General features: G+C 44.4%; 1 protein-coding gene across 1 annotated transcript in view; it reads right to left on the bottom strand.

The window, feature by feature from the left end:
• Positions 1-17,922, bottom strand: part of LOC141147291 (protein mono-ADP-ribosyltransferase PARP14-like) — a 62,673-nt gene that overhangs the window by 24,603 nt on the left and 20,148 nt on the right. Inside the window, exons 6-8 of the mRNA XM_073634500.1 lie at positions 12,057-14,374; positions 6,859-7,095; positions 6,136-6,357 (exon numbers count right to left, since the gene is read on the bottom strand). Of these exons, the coding sequence (XP_073490601.1) occupies positions 6,136-6,357; positions 6,859-7,095; positions 12,057-14,374 (2,777 nt within the window). The remainder of the gene's footprint in view (positions 1-6,135; positions 6,358-6,858; positions 7,096-12,056; positions 14,375-17,922) is intronic.

Here is a 17,922-nt window from a genome sequence, read left to right as displayed (position 1 = left end):
TCTTTTTTTTATCTAATTTTGTACTCCAGTTCATGTCTTGACTTTTAATGTCGGAACTTACTACTTTTATATTTTTTTTGTACCAATAAAGCTACTTTTGATTATCTATTCATTTTTTTAATTCTATAATATTGGCTGCATTAAAGCCCCGTTAGGGGGTTTTGTGTTTATCTTATGCATCTTGTGGGGTGCGCAGCCCTTCTGTCTGTACTCCTTTGAGTGTCCCCTTTTGTTATAAACATCCTGAATCTTTGTGTGGAAGCAGTGGTCTCTCTGCAGAGTTCTGACGTGCCCCCTAGTGAGTCAAAACTAGAGCTCTCCAATTAGCAGGGAGTGTGAGCTTTGCTGACTGTCTAACTCAGCAGGGAGCGTGCCAGACCTCTGGATAGAGATCACTGCTTCCCTGCAGAGCAAGACTCCTTCTCTGTGGAATGGCAGGGAACAGGCTTTCTATTCAGGCTGTGGCTGCTTTCTAAAGAAAACAAAACGGTAAGGCTTTGCTCACCTTTTTTTGTGATTTTAACTGACTAATAGTTCACATATGTAGACAGTTTTACTCGGGGAATGGTAATTCTGTTCAGCCAATCTTATTATTTACACTCTTCTGCTGCATTGGCAACCTGAGCAATAAACCTGCATCATGAGCAGACCTATGTGTGTCTTTATGCTTCTAACCAGGGGCGTAACTACCACCATAGCGACCCATGCGGGCGCTATGGGGCCCACAGCCAAGTGGGGCCCAGTGAGGATGAGAGCACCGCCAGCACAGTCTCCCAGCCAGGGGAAGAGGGAGGAGAGGAAGAGGCAAGCTGTGACCTGTGCCCAATAGAGCGTTGCCTGTGCCCAATACAGCCTGGTCTGCCTGTGCCCCATACAGCCTCACCTGTGCAGAGGAAGAGGCAAGCCACCCGGATCAGCCCGATGTAATAGCTTTCATTAGAACTTCCAGTGTTCCGGGGGCTCATGTCACATAGCTCCACCTCGTGGCCCGGCGCCTTTGCTAGACAGAACGCCAATCCAATGCGGAACATGTGACGTCATCAAAGGCGTCAGACCAAGAGGTGGGGCTATGTGACGATGAGCCCCGGGAAGACGGGAAATTCAAATGAAAGCTATTACATCGGGCAATCCTGCTCTCTGCTGATCCGGGTGGCTTGCCTCTTCCTCTGCACAGGTGAGGCTGTATGGGGCACAGGCAGACCAGGCTGTATTGGGCACAGGCAATGCTGTATTGGGCACAGGTCACGCTGCATTGGGCACAGGTCACGCTGTATGGGGCACAGGTCACGCTGCACTGGGCACAGGTCACGCTGCACTGGGCACAGGTCACGCTGTATGGGGCACAGGTCACGCTGCATGGGGCACAGGTCACGCTGCATGGGGCACAGGTCACGCTGCATGGGGCACAAGTCACGCTGCATGGGGCACAGGTCACGCTGCATGGGGCACAGGTCACGCTGCATGGGGCACACAGGTCATGCTGTATGGGGCACAGGTCAGGCTGCACTGGGCACAGGTCTCGTATGGGGCACAGGTCACGCTGCATTGGGCACAGGTCATGCTGCATTGGGCACAGGTCACGCTGTATGGGGCACAGGTCACGCTGTATGGGGCACAGGTCACGCTGTATGGGGCACAGGTCACGCTGCATTGGGCACAGGTCACGCTGCATTGGGCACAGGTCACACTGTATGGGGCACAGGTCACGCTGCATTGGGCACAGGTCACGCTGCATTGGGCACAGGTCACGCTGTATGGGGCACAGGTCACGCTGCATTGGGCACAGGTCACGCTGCATTGGGCACAGGTCACGCTGCATTGGGCACAGGTCACGCTGCATTGGGCACAGGTCACGCTGCATGGGGCACAGGTCACGCTGCATGGGGCACAGGTCACGCTGCATGGGGCACAGGTCACGCTGTATGGGGCACAGGTCACACTGCATTGGGCACAGGTCATGCTGTATGGGGCACAGGTCACACTGCATTAACACTAGGGCAGCTGTGGTGGGGGGGGGGGTTCATACAACATTTTGTTATGGGGCCCTGCCATTTCTAGTTACGCCCCTGCTTCTAACAGATGCTGTCGAGCCCAGCTTCATGATCTGAATTACAAAGAGCAGCTTCAAATAATATAAGTGATGTTATTGCATGCAGAGAATTTCTGACATCTTGAAAAACTCATCTCTTCACAAACAAGCCTTTTACATGCACCTCCTCCATTTGCTGGCCAAGTCAGGGGAAAAACCCTGCAACTCATCCCAGTGGTGGCCTGTGTGTCAAGACTCAAGACACCAAGATCTGGCATTCCAATCATTCCTGGTGAGAGGACACATTTTCAGTGTGTCTAGGAGGTTATGAGAGCAATCCTTGTCTGTCATGGGGCAGGAACTGCAGCTGTTCCCACCCTTATCTGAAGATCTTGGGGTCATATCTGCCAATCAATGCCCAAGCCAAGGATGGCCATAGACCTCAGAGGATGGCTGGATGAGTAAGCCCAATCTGGACACTAGACACTAGGGCACCCAGACCTGTTTGTTAATGTATATACAGTATTTTATCTCAAAGAAAAGTCATCAGACAAGGTGGTTCTGCATGTCCAATCAATCTTTTCTCTAAAAGTTGGTCATTTAATGGAGTCTCCTAAAGCCCACACAAAAGATGTTGTCATACAGGAGATAACATTTCATCTCTGTGGCTGGCTTGAATTAAAATTGCATTAAATGGAAACTATAATAGCTTTGCTTTAATTTTATTTTGATTTCTAAAACTTTTTAAACTGATGTTTTCTATCTTCTTAATACCATATGTAAAAAATTTTTGTACATAAAATAATTCCCAGAGTACTATGCATTAACCAAAAAGACAACAGTATAGGTGGGTCACCATTAGGCTTTCTGCCTCTGAATAAAACCTTGGACAAAATCATATGGAAGGGGAGGAAGAAGTCTCTGCCCTGTAGGTGAAAAAGGGGGAGAAGCCTCTGCCCTGTAGGTGAGCGGGGGAGAAGTCTCTGCCCTGTAGGTGAAGGAGGGGGCGAAGTCTCTGCCCTGCAGGTGAAGGAGGGGGCGAAGTCTCTGCCCTGCAGGTGAGGAAGGGGGAGAAGCCTCTGCCCTGTAGGTGAGGAAGGGGGAGAAATCTCGCCTTCTAGGTGAGGGAGGGGGTGAAGTCTCTGCCCTGCAGAAGAGGGAGGGGGAGAAGCCTCTGCCCTGTAGGAGAGAGAGGGGGAGAAGCCTCTGCCCTGCAGGTGAGGGAGGGGGTGAAGTCTCTGCCCTGCAGGTGAGGGAGGGGGTGAAGTCTCTGACCTGCAGAAAAGGGAGGGGGTGAAGTCTCTGCCCTGCAAAAGAGGGAGGGGGTGAAGCCTCTGCCCTGCAGAAGAGGGAGGGGGAGAAGCCTCTGTCCTGCAGAAGAGGGAAGGGGAGAAGCCTCTGTCCTGCAGAAGAGGGAGGGGGAGAAGCCTCTGTCCTGCAGAAGAGGGAAGGGGAGAAGCCTCTGCCCTGCAGAAGAGGGAGGGGAAGAAGCCTCTGCCCTGTAGGAGAGGGAGGGGGAGAAGCCTCTGCCCTGTAGGTGAGGGAGGGGGAGAAGCCTCTGCCCTGTAGGTGAGGGAGGGGGAGAAGCCTCTGCCCTGTAGATGAGGGAGGGGGAGAAGTCTCGCCCTCTAGGTGAGGGAGGTGGAGAAGTCTCGCCCTCTAGGTGAGGGAGGGGGAGAAATCTCGCCCTCTAGGTGAGGGAGGGGGTGAAGTCTCTGCCCTGCAGAAAAGGGAGGGGGTGAAGCCTCTGCCCTGCAGAAGAGGGAGGGGGAGAAGCCTCTGCCCTGTAGGTGAGGGAGAGGGAGAAGCCTCTGCCCTGTAGGTGAGGGAGAGGGAGAAGCCTCTGCCCTGTAGGTGAGGGAGGGGGAGAAGCCTCGCCCTGTAGGTGAGCTAGGAGGAGAAGCCTCGCCCTGTAGGTGAAGGAGGAGGAGAAGTCTCACCCTGTAGGTGAGGGAAGGGGAGAAGCCTCTGCCTTGTAGGTGAGGGAAGGGGAGAAGCCTCTGCCCTGTAGGTGAGGGAGGGGGAGAAGCCTCTGCCCTGTAGATGAGGGAGGAGGAGAAGCCTCGCCCTGTAGGTGAGGGAGGAGGAGAAGTCTCGCCCTGTAGGTGAGGGAAGGGGAGAAGCCTCTGCCCTGTAGGTGAGGGAAGGGGAGAAGCCTCTGCCCTGTAGGTGAGGGAAGGGGAGAAGCCTCTGCCCTGTAGATGAGGGAGGGGGAGAAGCCTCTGCCCTCTAGGTGAGGGAGAGGGAGAAGCCTCTGCCCTCTAGGTGAGGGAGAGGGAGAAGCCTCTGCCCTCTAGGTGAGGGAGGGGGAGAAGTCTCGCCCTGTAGGTCATGGAGGGGGAGAAGCCTCTGCCCTGTAGGTGAGAGAGAGGGAGCAGCCTCTGCCCTGTAGGTAAGGGAGGGGGAGAAGCCTCTGCCTTGTAGGTGATGTTTAAAAATTTCTATAGGTTACCAGTTTTGAGTTAGAGGGCTAGAATTATTGCTCTCGCTCTAACAATTGCAGTGATACCTCACATGTGGGGTTTGAACAACGTTTTCATATGCGGGCGCAACTTACTTATGCGTTCGCTTCTGCGTGCAAGCTTTCATTTTTTTTTGTTTGACACTCTCCTTTTAATAAAAAAAAAACATTTGGGTCACTTTTATTCCTATTACAGGGCATGTACACATGCCTTGTAATAGAAAAATTGCATGACAGGACCTCTTAAATATGAGATCTGGGGTCAAAAAGACCTCAGATCTCATATTTACACTAGAATGCAAGGAGAAGAAAATTCCCCTTTAAGAGCATTGGGCGGAAGTGACGTTTGACGTCCCTTCTGCCCTCCAATGCTATGGAGCCGATTGGGGGCCATCTTCCCCTCACTCGGCATTCAGGCTCAGAGGAGAGTGGACGTGATCATCTCTGCCACTACTGACGGCTCCGGTAAGAGGCAGAGACGACCGGAGTGTGGCGGGGGGCCCCTCTCCCGCCCCCAATAAAAGTGATCCTGCGGTGAATCCGCCACAGAGACCACTTTTATCTGAAAGCGGACCACCCTCTAAAGAAGAGGATACCGGGGTTATGGCAGCTATCTGCTGCCATAACAACAGTATTCCTCTTCAAACTGCCGACGTATAATGATGGCGGGCGGTCCGTAAGTGGTTAAAAGATAAATAGTGCATTTTATATACAATTATATAGATTAGACCAACATGAGGGACAAATGAGGAAAGAGGGACAGAGGGACTTTGTTTCAAATCAGGGACATTCCCTCCATATCAGGGACAGTTGGGAGGTATGGAGGTATGGACTCTTACCCTTGTCCAATCACCTCTGGGGGTGTTAACTCACCTGCCGTGAGGAGGGTTTTTGCCTTCTAAAGAGGTCTTCAGTTATATAGACCTTCAAGTTCTAATGGCTGGGTTGGGGTTAGGATTTCTGAGACCAGGGCTTCATCCTGATGGTAGTGAATCCCAACATCACATGACCCCCATAAGCAGGCCCCATATAACCATTTTATTGGCCCCTATTGCTGTGCACAGGCCTCTTTTTGTCTATTTTACAAATGGAATTTTTTTTAAACTCACTGATTGTCTGTCTGATGAACTCATAATGGAAGAATAGGTTCCTGCCCTGACATCTACAGATCATTCAGATACCACAAGCCCAGCAGTTCACAATTGGTCGCCAATCACACACCTTATAATGTCACCCGATACTCAGCCTCTCCATCCCTCACAAATGTCTGTGTGACCTCACAGTGTACAGAATGAGAACCTGAGTAATATGGATGAACTATGAATCAGATCAAGGGATCTTACCACAGTAGACCTTCTACATACAGAGAAATAGAATTCTGAATTATGTGACTTACTACAGAACTATGGTCAACCTAGTATCCATCAGGCAGATCAATCCAATAAAAGAGAACCCCAAAATACTTAACTTGGCTGTTGGGACCTCTTGTTTGGCAGAGACATCACATGACCAGGTTTCATGTGACTTTTTCACCATAAATGGGGTTAGTAAGGGTAAGGTATTGGGGGAGGGAGATCTTATTTATAGTATTGCTTTGAGATCGACCTCAAGTCACAATTTATTATTCATATTGAAGTTGATTTACCACTAGTGTTTCTTTATCATTGGGGTGCAGAATGAAGTTGACTTCTCTCAGATGTTGGGAGTTACTTTTGCTGCTGAACTTAAGAATCTCTTCGAACATGAAAGAGGCGGCGGTCCTTTTTGGAAATCCCAGAGCTCCGGTCCCGATGGCCGGGAATGTTATGGATCTCAGTTTTTTCTTCTCTGTCTCAGACAAGCAGCTCCTCACAATGTCCCTGAAAATCTACAATTGAACAGTTATCAAAAACCGACCTTAGCAAAGATGTGACTAGCCAGGATATCACACGGTAACAACAACAAACCTAGGTTGCAATATATTTATATATTTTTGGCAGCTTATCAGTCTTTGGATCTGGTGGCCACATTAGTTTTCATTTTTTTGAACCTAAGCACTTTTTCTGCAAGTAGCAGAAAATACCTGTTGCAGTGTCCTTGTAACTTCCTGTACATGGAACTGAAGTCTCAAACATTGTTATCAGCTTTACCAGATATCTTATGCATACTACATAACACCAAACCAGGCAAAGGAGAGGAGAAGAGGGGGAGATCTTCTGTATTTCTAGAGTGGCAACACAGCTCCTTAATAAATTTAGTTCAATGAGTAAGTGTTGTCACCCTAGGACAGTAACTGGCAGGTGAAAGGAAAGAAAATGAATGAAGTCACCACATCTACAGTAAGAACTGGTAAGCTGCAACTTGTTACATTTTTGTTACGATTTGTTACCTTCTCAGAAGAACCTTGTCCTCCATCCCAATCAGGAACCACGACATGGATAACAGTCTTACATTTCAGGTTGCAGCCCTCAGTGATGAACGTTGAACCTTCTTTCACCTGGACTCCAGAACTGACATCCTTCAGACATTTCTGAAGCTTGTCCCCAGCCTTGCTTAGAAGAGCCCTTGATGCTCCACCGCTGCCGAGGAACAAGTCTTTCCCCACACTGTTCACAATGGCATCTGTCTGAAAGACATCACAAAGTTCACAATGAATGGTGAGATCCTCTAGTCGTAGTAGTGTGTGACGTTCTCCAGACTTTGGATAGTGTCCCCGCTGTGACAGCTAGTATCAGCATAGAATAAGTGCACTGATTAGTTCACCTGTGACTTTGTGCAGGAGGTCAAAATGTCATAAATGTGATGCCCAAAAATGATTGTGAAATGTAATTAGATTACTATATTAACATAGAGGACCGTGTTGTGAAGCCCAAGCATGGATAGTTGGACGATGTTCCACAGATCGCTTGCTCACTTCTTGGTTAGCCTACCTCTGGTACTGGGAGAACCTTGCAAAAGACTTACTTGACCTCCGCATTTGGCTACCAGCGGCCATCTTTGGGGAAGCCTGTGCCTGATTGGACACAGAGTTCCCCAAAAATTTAGGCAGCTATCTTGGACCCAGATGGGCTTTAAATTGTCCTCTCCGCTCCTCCCAGGACTTCCTGCTCTATAGCTCCCTTGTTACCTCCTCCCATGCTCACCTCCAGCACTTCTCCAGAGCTTCTCTCCTCCTCTGGAACTCCCTGCTCCAGTATGTCAGGTCAGCTCCTATCCTGTACGCCTTTCAGCAATCCTTGAAAACTCACCGATTTGGGGAAGCCTACCCCACCTCCACCTAAGAACCGTATTTGAGTCACCTCCATAAAATCTTCCCCTGCAGCCATTACCTTTTGTACCACCTCGCCCTCCCTTTAGATTGTAAGTTCCAGGAGTAGGGCCTTCCCATTCCTTCTGTATTGAACTGTATTGCAATTGTACTGTTCCCCTTTATATTGTAAAGCGCTGCGTAAACTGTTGGCACTATATACAGTAAATTTTGTGCTAATGGGAATAACGTGCGCGCTGCTATGTGAAACCTGAAAAAATTATAAACATCAAAGAATGTGTATGTAATGTTGATTGTGAACAGATGCAATTACTGAAAGTGCACTCAAAACATCAAAGTGGATAACACCAAGTGGATAAAATAATAACTAAAATTCAAACACAAAATATTAGATGAAAAAAGTTGTCCAAGTGAAAACAGGGTTGGTGCAAGGATTTCAAAAAGGCTGTCAAAAATCCTTGCACCAGCCCTGTTTTCATTGCAATCCAATTGAGTACAGCCATATCTGAGGTTACATAATACATAAAAGATGTCTTTGTTCTCTCTGAGTGACGCTTATACAAGAAGCAATCATATTGGAGCGAGCCTGCATAGACCTGCTGGAATTTCACATTGGTGATCTTATAATGGTCTGATCCTACGACTATATCTGGAGTAGTGTTTTGGCTTGGTATTGGAGGGTGTCTTCACAGACATATCAGCAGGATTTCCATCAGCTATCTGTTGAGCCATATTTGACCTCTTATGCCGTGTACACACGGGCGGACTTTGACCGGACTGGTCCGTCGGAACAAAACGTCGGACAATCCGACCGTGTGTGGGCTTCATCGGACCTTCAGCTGACTTTTTTTGTTGAAAATCAGACGGACTTTGGATTTGGAACATGTTTCAAATCTTTCCGCCAGAACTCCGCCGGACCCAGTTCCTATCGAGAAATCCTCTCGTCTGTATGCTAGTCCGACGGACGAAACTAGGGCAGCTATTGGCTACTGGCTATGAACTTCCTTATTTTAGTCCGGTCGTACGTCATCACATACAATTCCGTCGGACTTTGGTGTGATCGTGTGTAGGCAAGTCCGTTCATTAGAAAGTCCGCCGAAAGTCCATCGTAACTCCGTCGAAAGTCCATTGGAAAGACCGTCGGACCTTTGATGCCGAAAAGTCCCCCCCCCCCCGTGTGTACACGGCATTAGTCATACCTGGAGGTGAGCGACCAATATATACATTTTTTGGTGGTGGCTTTCTTTCCTTGATTCCTTTTTGTTGTTGGATTGATATTTGGTTCCCTTCTATCAAGATATGGACTGAACAGTCATTTTGTGTATATATATATATATATATATATATATATATATATATATATATATATATATATATATATATATTTTTTTTTTTTTTTTTTTTCATCTAATATTTTGAATTTTAGTTATTATTTTATCCACTTGGTGTTATCCACTTTTATGAACAAGTGCACTATATAAATCCTGTATAATAATAATAATAATAATAATAATAATAATAATAATTAGAACTAGACATGTGCACAACAAAAAGATTTGTTTCGTTTTGTTACGTTTCAGTTGATTCGTAACGATCCGTAATTTCGTAAGACGAAAGGTTTCATATTTGGACTCGTTCGTATTTTCGTAACAGTTATATTTTCTTTGATACGAAATGATTCGTAATTCCGTTAGTCTAATTTTCTTTGATTTAAAAATTCGTAATTTTGTTAGATAATAATTTTCGTTTATTCGGTACACTACTCGGATTTTAGTAATTGTTACTTTTGTGAGATCGCCTTTTTCGTTGATTCGCACTTTCGTAGGAAATAAAGAATAATAATCCTATGCTTGCTTTTCTAATAAGTCCTGTGTACTTCCTCCAGTCCACTCCCTCAGTCACCAGACCGGACTCCGTCTCCTCCTCAACTCAATCTAAACAGATTCAGGAATGCCGTGTGACTCAGACACAAAAAGGGATAAGCTGATTGGCTAAAGATATTAAGTAAGATACATCACTCACTAATACACTGCGCATTCGAAAGAACGATTCGAGAACACGAAATTCCGAACATACGAAATTACGAACATACATATTAAGATACACTTACACTGTCCATTCAAAAGAACGAATCGAGAATTGGAACAAACGAAATTAGGAACAGACGAAGAACCAAAATTACGAACACACGAATGAAAATACGAACATACGAAATTATGAACAGACAAAGGATTGAAAATACAAAATGTTAATCATTCGTTATTGATGTCATTTTCTTTCTTTTACTGTTTCGGAGTTTCGTATTTTCGTAAGTTCGTATTTTCGCATGTTCGTTATTTTGCTTATTCATAATTTTCGTATTTTGGTTCTTTCAGCTATTCGGATGTTCGAATTGATCCGAATGTACGAATACTAACAAATTCGTACGAAAATCTATTCCTTACGAACTGAATCATCATTTTGGTGCATCAGTAGTGTGGCGAATAAATAGATAGGGGCAGATACCTACTGGTTAGGGAAAGGTAGACTAAGCCTAGGGAAAAGTTCCTGAGGAGAAGGGACAGATTAGGTATGGTCCTGTAGACCCCTCTGGAGACTATTTGGCATTGGGGAAAGACCTTTGTGATCCAACCTGTTATCTGTAGCGGTGCAGTTTGCACACCTAAAATGTAAGATACAGTTTAAGCTCCTACATAGAGCATAGTTGACTCCACAAAGGCTGCACAAGCTGAACAAATCCACTTTTCTCATCCTGTTGGAGGTGCGAAGGAGATGATGGAAACTAATCTCTAACATTTTTTGGACATGTGTCAAGATCCAGAGCTTCTGTCCTGAGACAGTTACCGTACTTACATGATGGGTGTCTGTTAGGACTAGTGGACAACCTGGTCCACTCATAGGTCTACTACACATAGGTCTACTACTCATAGGTCTACTACTTTAATAATCAAGAATTCACTGGAAAAAAAGTCTTGCTGCCTATCCTAACGTTTTGGAAAAGCCTTATAAATACCAATCTATATAAACCATTGGTTTTCTCAAAGTATGGGCACCTTGGCTGGATGATCCACTAATGGCCACTGATATTCATACAATGTATCCTACATACCAAGCTCATGGGCTTTCCATACACTACTGGGTCTTTACTATTAGTGACCTCTACCATGGATTATCCATACACCTACCACTCCTTGGGCCCTAAGGGATGCTCTTGGGCCCTTGATTTCTATACTACACGTACCCTTCAATTACAGTATATATTAGATATTCTGCTGCACCATAAAGTTACCTCACACCTAATATACTTGTACCTGTTTTTCCTTTTATGTTGTTCTGTGTTTTCATCCTGTGTGCCCTTCCTGTGAGGATGGACCTAATGGGATTGTGTATCTCTTACTTTAAAAAAAAATATATAATCCGGTACTTAAAAAAATCTTAAAATGTATATAAACTGCAAAATGTACTTATTTGTTATGCTGATCTAATAGGTTTAATATTCTAAGTCCCTGAATCAGAACAAGCATTGGTGACAGCTAGGGCCACCGATAAGGGAGTACCACCGGTCCTCCTGTAGCGGGCCCAGGCATACAGGGGGCCTGGACAGCAGGGGGAAACAAAAGTGGGCAGGACAGGGAGGGGGATTGGTGTGGTGGTAGTGGGGCAATTACAGGATCGATGCTCTCTGCAACAGCTGAAAGATGGGTTCTCCCACTGTCTCCCACTGGCTTTTAGCTGTTGCAGGGAGAGAGACATATGGCCTTTTTCCTGTAATTCCCCCCCCCCCCCAATGCACCAATCCCCCCCCACCCTGTCCTGCCCAAATCTGTTTTCCCCTGCTGTGTGCCCGGCTGTATGCTCCCCCCCCCCCCTTTCTCTCTCTCGCTGGATGCTGCAGACACACGGAGGGGGATGGGTCAGGATGGAGAGCAGGGAAGGGGCCAGTAAATATGTCATTTACTGATCCTTTCCTTTGAACAGAGTGAGTGATCGGTATCAATTGCTCCTGTGTCCATTCATAACTGAAGCATAGTAAACTGTTTATTACAGTACATCTAATTAGGCAATTTTGTTTCTTTTCCTTCACCTCTATCTGTATCGGCTAAAAATCATTCTACAAAATGTTTTAAATGGGCCAAAGGGGTGATTTCCTTTCACTTTGGAGTGATTATCTCTCATTTCCTGGTGTGTCACCAGGAGGGAATTCTTCCTAAAAGGACATGGACAACAACAAAAAACAATAACATATTTAAACATTCTGTACTTTATCCCAAAAAATTAAAAAAATATATATATATGTATAGAAAGTTTTGAGTACTTACTGCTGCATCTTGGATGAATCCTTCTCTGACTCTAATGACGATGTTTTCTTTGGTCATCATCTGATTAGCAGATACTCTGGATTCATTAGCAGATACTCTGGATCCATAGACTCTCTCACTGGGGACAGGCCTCTCCCCCCTCTCAGTTCTATTCACTCTGTATTTCGGAGGGGGTTCCGATTCTTCCTCCCCAAACGTTCTTTTCAAAGTGGAGGAGAAGATACGTATCGTATCCACGTTAGTGTCCACCAGACGAATTTCTTTAAGGGTAGATTTGCCTTTAGGTTTCTTTTCCGCGTATTCTTTGATGGCTTTGATAATATTCTCTGCGCTTTTATCTACAGGACAACCAAAAATACCGGAGCTGATGGCTGGGATGGCGATGGAGGTATGGCAGTACTCCTCAGCCAGCTCCAAGCTGCTGGTTATGGCTTTCTGTAGAAGACGTTCACGCTTTCCAGGTTGTTCATTGTACCATCTGGGACCAACTGTATGTATAACCTGCTTACATGGCAGTCTGCCAGAATCTGTTATTACTGCCTCCCCTGCGGACAATCGCCCTTCTGTCTTGACAATGTGATCAGAATCAGCTTGTAGTTTGGGACCTGCAGCTTTCAGTAAAGCCAATGCCAGACCCCCAACATGCTTCAGATCCTCATTGGCTGCATTAACGATGACATCAGCTCTATGACGGCACAGGTCGTCTTTATGCACTGAGATGACCATTCCATTTGGAAGATTTATTTGGCATTGTGATCCTTCCATTTCCTCAGGTTCTTCTTCTTCAAGCTCTTCTTCCTCCTCTTCCTTTTGTAAACGTATGAGGCATCTGTAGGTATTCTTTGCCATAGTGATATAAATTTCTTCATTTGCCAAACAAAACTTCTTGGCTCCGGGTTTATCGATGGTCAGTGTGTCGGAGCAGAGGGAACTCAGGACATTACTAATATGGGAGTGGGCTTCTGCTACATAGAGCCTGGGGCCTCTCAAGCGTATATTTTTATTACGGATTACCACACTCAGGTTATCATTTTTCAGACCATCTAACACTTGTTTCTTCTCTTCTTTGAGGAACTGCATGACCACCATTGATTTCACTTTAATGTTCTTGTTCATTGGAGTGTTCTTCTCTAGAAAGTCGCTGACTTTTTGGTAACATATGTCCACATTTGAAGACAGGCCGGCGATGACCACATTGTTCTCCGCTCCAGAATTGGATTGCAGTATCAGGACTGTGATTTTTTCTTTATTATATGACTCAAGAAGATATGACTGAAGACTTCCCCACTCTGGAATTTTTAGGGTACTCATTTCTTCAACCGGAACTTCTCTACAAATGAGTTCTTGGTTCATCTGTTCTTCAGCCTCTGTCAAGTCTTTCCTTGAGTAAGCCGTCAGTTGAACTGCGTTATCCTCAATTTCCAGCATTGCGTTGATTTTGTGACGTACAAATAGCAGAGAGGACAGCTCCTCGTTATCAGTGGACATCAGGAACTGGACAAGGTGCTGGTTCATCTGGATGGATTTACTTTTCATTTGTTGTTTGATGTTGAGTATCTCACATTTGGCAGTGAGCACTTCATCTCTCAGTCCAGATAGCTGGATCGCCTTTCTTGACACATCATAGTCCATCTTCAGCTCTGGAACTTGGTCCAGGATCTTCTTCTGCAGGCCGCTGTTACACATAATCTGATAGAGGGCTGGAGACATGGGTAAGGTCTCAGTCATACTTTGGCTCGTTCTTTCCACCTCTTTGGTGGTTTTCTCTACCAGTTGTCTAAATGTGGGATCAGTGTTGGTAACATCCTTTACCATTCCCACTAGGAAAACTTTACCTGAACCTAACTCAGGTTTGATAAGCACTCCCTTATATGTGGAGCTGCTGGCATGTTCTTTAACAGCATCCCAGACCAACTGATCCATTTTATATTCTTCGACTTTGTACTTTGATATGAGACGTGAGAACTCCAGATGGACCTCATCTTTCCATGTTGGGACAAGCTTCACCAATAACCTGAGATCAGTAGACTGAGCCTCAGGAAAGCTCAATGTGATGACGGGGTTGGGGCAGAGTAGATCTGGCCATTTGATCTCACATGTACGAGTCCTCATTGTTTTTTCCATGCTGTCCTTGAGCTGGTCATTACTGAGGATGAATTCCAGAATGTACGGACTTACTGGGAAGGTAAGCGGCTCTGGTGTTCGTATTTGGGGTCTTTGGTCTCCATAAAGCACGATATCCTGTTCGGGATAATACGGATAAACAGATACTTCTGTGTTACTAAACCGATGCTTCTTCCCCAGAACTTTCTTAGCAGCTGCACAGAACAGAGGAAGAAAAAGGTCATCAGAATCTCATTGCTGGAATATCAAGAATACTTTTTACAGTTACAATTTTACTAACAATTCATGAATGGAGGAATTTGGGGAATGCGGGTCTGTTTCTCTTTGCTACAATTGTAACTCTTCACCAATACTTACTTCATACCACACACACACACACACACACACACATCAATCTTGCATATATATATATATATATATATATATATATATATATATATATATATATATATATATATATATATATATATATATATATATATATATATATATATATATATATATATATATATAATCTCTTTATAGGTTGGAAGTATTTTCTTGTTAAGCCTAGTACACACGATCGGATTTTCCACAGACAAAGCCTCGGACTTTTGTTGGCCAAAAACTTGTCTTGCATACAAACGGCATATATTTGTCTGCCCACAAACACGAACATAGTGACGTATTGTGTGAAATTTCAGCTCTTGAGCGCCATCCTTTGGGCACCTTTTCCTAATGACGTGTTTAATGAGCCTTGATTCCTAGCATGCGTGTTTGTACTTTGGACTTTTGTCCAACAGACTTGTGTACACACGCTCAGAAAATCCAACAACAGACATTTGTCCGCGAAAAATTTTAAAACCTGCCATCCAACATTTGTCCACGGAAAATCCAACAACAATTGTCCAATGGAGCGTACAAACGGTTGGATCTTCCGCCAACGGCCCGATTGTGTGTACGAGGTTTTACTTGTTACTGTTTCCTGAGTTATTTCAAATGCAGTTAAATTATTATCATTACCAGTGCCAGGACATGGTCATCTAGCGCCCCAAGCAAAAATGGAAAACCACATGCCGCCGCATGCACACAGCCCTTACCCCTTTATGAATCTCTCCTCTTCTCTGCTGCTGTCACCACTCCTGTAGGGAGTTCACTGCTACTACACCTGTAGAGTGTTTCTGCTGTCTGCTGCTGTTGCGGCAGGAACTCACCAAGTCGCCTAAAGTTGCATAAATCCCCCCCCAGCACAAATCCCGTCCCTATCTTCCCCCACTCCACAAATCACCCCTCCTAGCCAGGGCTTTTTTTCTCAGAGAATAGGTGCAGGAACTCAACCATGCCCGCCACACACACATACCCCTGACAAATGGCATCAAATAGCTCTTCCCTCTGCATACATACCCCTCCTTTCCCTCTGCATACATATCCCTCCCCCCTCCTTAAAAGCTCCACCATCTGTCATATTTCTTACCTTTGTTGCAATATTAAGCTGAAGCAGGCTTGAATGGAGGAGAAGATTTGGATGCCGCACACTGGATGTAGTCAAAAAACTTCACTTTATTGAAAAAATGGGATCATCAAAACAACAAGACTGTCATGCAGAAAGTACAGGTAAGCTGACGCGTTTCGCACTCAGGACTGAGTGCTTACTCATAGCTAACAAATATTAAAAAGACAAACTCTTATATAGCTCAATGGAGTATCACATGATTGCCCAATTAGATGGTCATTGAGTCTCAGCTGGAAGCCAATTTAATGAGGTCTCGGCATCTGCTGGCTATTTGGTGTGTTAACTGATTGAGAAATGTTTTCAAAACCGTGACATGTAAATAGATGACAAAGAATGTGAAAAAAGATGTGTATATGTACATGTGTAGGCAAAAAATATATATGTGTGTATATATATATATATATATATATATAGTGAATCCTATCAATAAACGTGTATATAATAATGAATGTACTTCTATAACGTGTATATATGAAAGGTGATAAGTATCAAAAAAAGGGGTTACTATTAAGTGAAAGGAAAAAATGTGTAAAAAATATTTCTCATTAAAAAAAAAGAGAGAAAATATGTTGATAAAAATATTCAGACAACGTGCAAAGTAAATGTGAAGAGTGAATGTAATAAAACTATATGTGAACAAAATATATAAATATGATGAGACTCTCTATAATATGCCGGTGAAGTGGATGAAGCTCTCTATAATAAGCCGGAATAATACAGGTGAAATATAGAGCAATGTGACCTGAAATAATGCGTGATATGCCCGCGGTTGATAACAAGGTACATATAGGGCCCTATAATAATAAAAATAAACTGTGGGATTCAAAGACATAAAATCAGCGTGATTTTATGTCTTTGAATCCCACAGTTTATTTTTATTATTATAGGGCCCTATATGTACCTTGTTATCAACCGCGGGCATATCACGCATTATTTCAGGTCACATTGCTCTATATTTCACCTGTATTATTCCGGCTTATTATAGAGAGCTTCATCCACTTCACCGGCATATTATAGAGAGTCTCATCATATTTATATATTTTGTTCACATATAGTTTTATTACATTCACTCTTCACATTTACTTTGCACGTTGTCTGAATATTTTTATCAACATATTTTCTCTCTTTTTTTTTAATGAGAAATATTTTTTACACATTTTTTCCTTTCACTTAATAGTAACCCCTTTTTTTGATACTTATCACCTTTCATATACACACGTTATAGAAGTACATTCATTATTATATACACGTTTATTGATAGGATTCACTATATATATATATATATATATATATATACACACACACATATATATTTTTTGCCTACACATGTACATATACACATCTTTTTTCACATTCTTTGTCATCTATTTACATGTCACGGTTTTGAAAACATTTCTCAATCAGTTAACACACCAAATAGCCAGCAGATGCCGAGACCTCATTAAATTGGCTTCCAGCTGAGACTCAATGACCATCTAATTGGGCAATCATGTGATACTCCATTGAGCTATATAAGAGTTTTGTCTTTTTAATATTTGTTAGCTATGAGTAAGCACTCAGTCCTGAGTGCGAAACGCGTCAGCTTACCTGTACTTTCTGCATGACAGTCTTGTTGTTTTGATGATCCCATTTTTTCAATAAAGTGAAGTTTTTTGACTACATCCAGTGTGCGGCATCCAAATCTTCTCCTCCATTCAAGCCTGCTTTGCCTAGCATTCAGCCAGCACCTGGAGCTCTTCTGCTCTGAAACTTCTACTTACACCTGGGTCAGTGTCAGCCTGAGCGGTGGAAACACTTTCTTTGCTTGTCTGCATTAAGCTGAAGCACCTATCTGGCTGTAGTACCTCCCAGCATACTATACTATACTACATTCACTTGCAAGGGAGATCATACAGTAGGAGCATCAACAACTGGTCACCAGGGAACAAAATGGAGACCACAGAGGGTGCAGCCTACCACGCACCCTCTCCTGCCCATGACTGCACTGAACCCTGGGCACCCGTTCTGTATCTCCCTTGTCCCTGTCCGGCACTCAGTGGGATCTGCGCAGGAGATATGACCTGTGGGAGCTACTGGGAGATAAGTTATCACTTGTAAACGCAGAAGCTGGACTTCAATATTACCAAGTGATAGTGGTGAGCAGGGAGCAGAAGACCTGAGCCAGAGGTGGTGGAACTGAGTTCCCCCTAGTTCCTGCTGAAAAAAAGCCCTGCTCCTAGCACAATTACCCTCCCCCCTCGAATACCCTTC

The sequence above is a fragment of the Aquarana catesbeiana genome, linkage group LG06 (genome assembly GCF_042186555.1).
Source record: "Aquarana catesbeiana isolate 2022-GZ linkage group LG06, ASM4218655v1, whole genome shotgun sequence".
Taxonomy (NCBI): Eukaryota; Metazoa; Chordata; class Amphibia; order Anura; family Ranidae; genus Aquarana; species Aquarana catesbeiana.
Note: the sequence above shows the minus strand (reverse complement) of the source record. Positions and strands in the feature narration are given on the sequence as shown.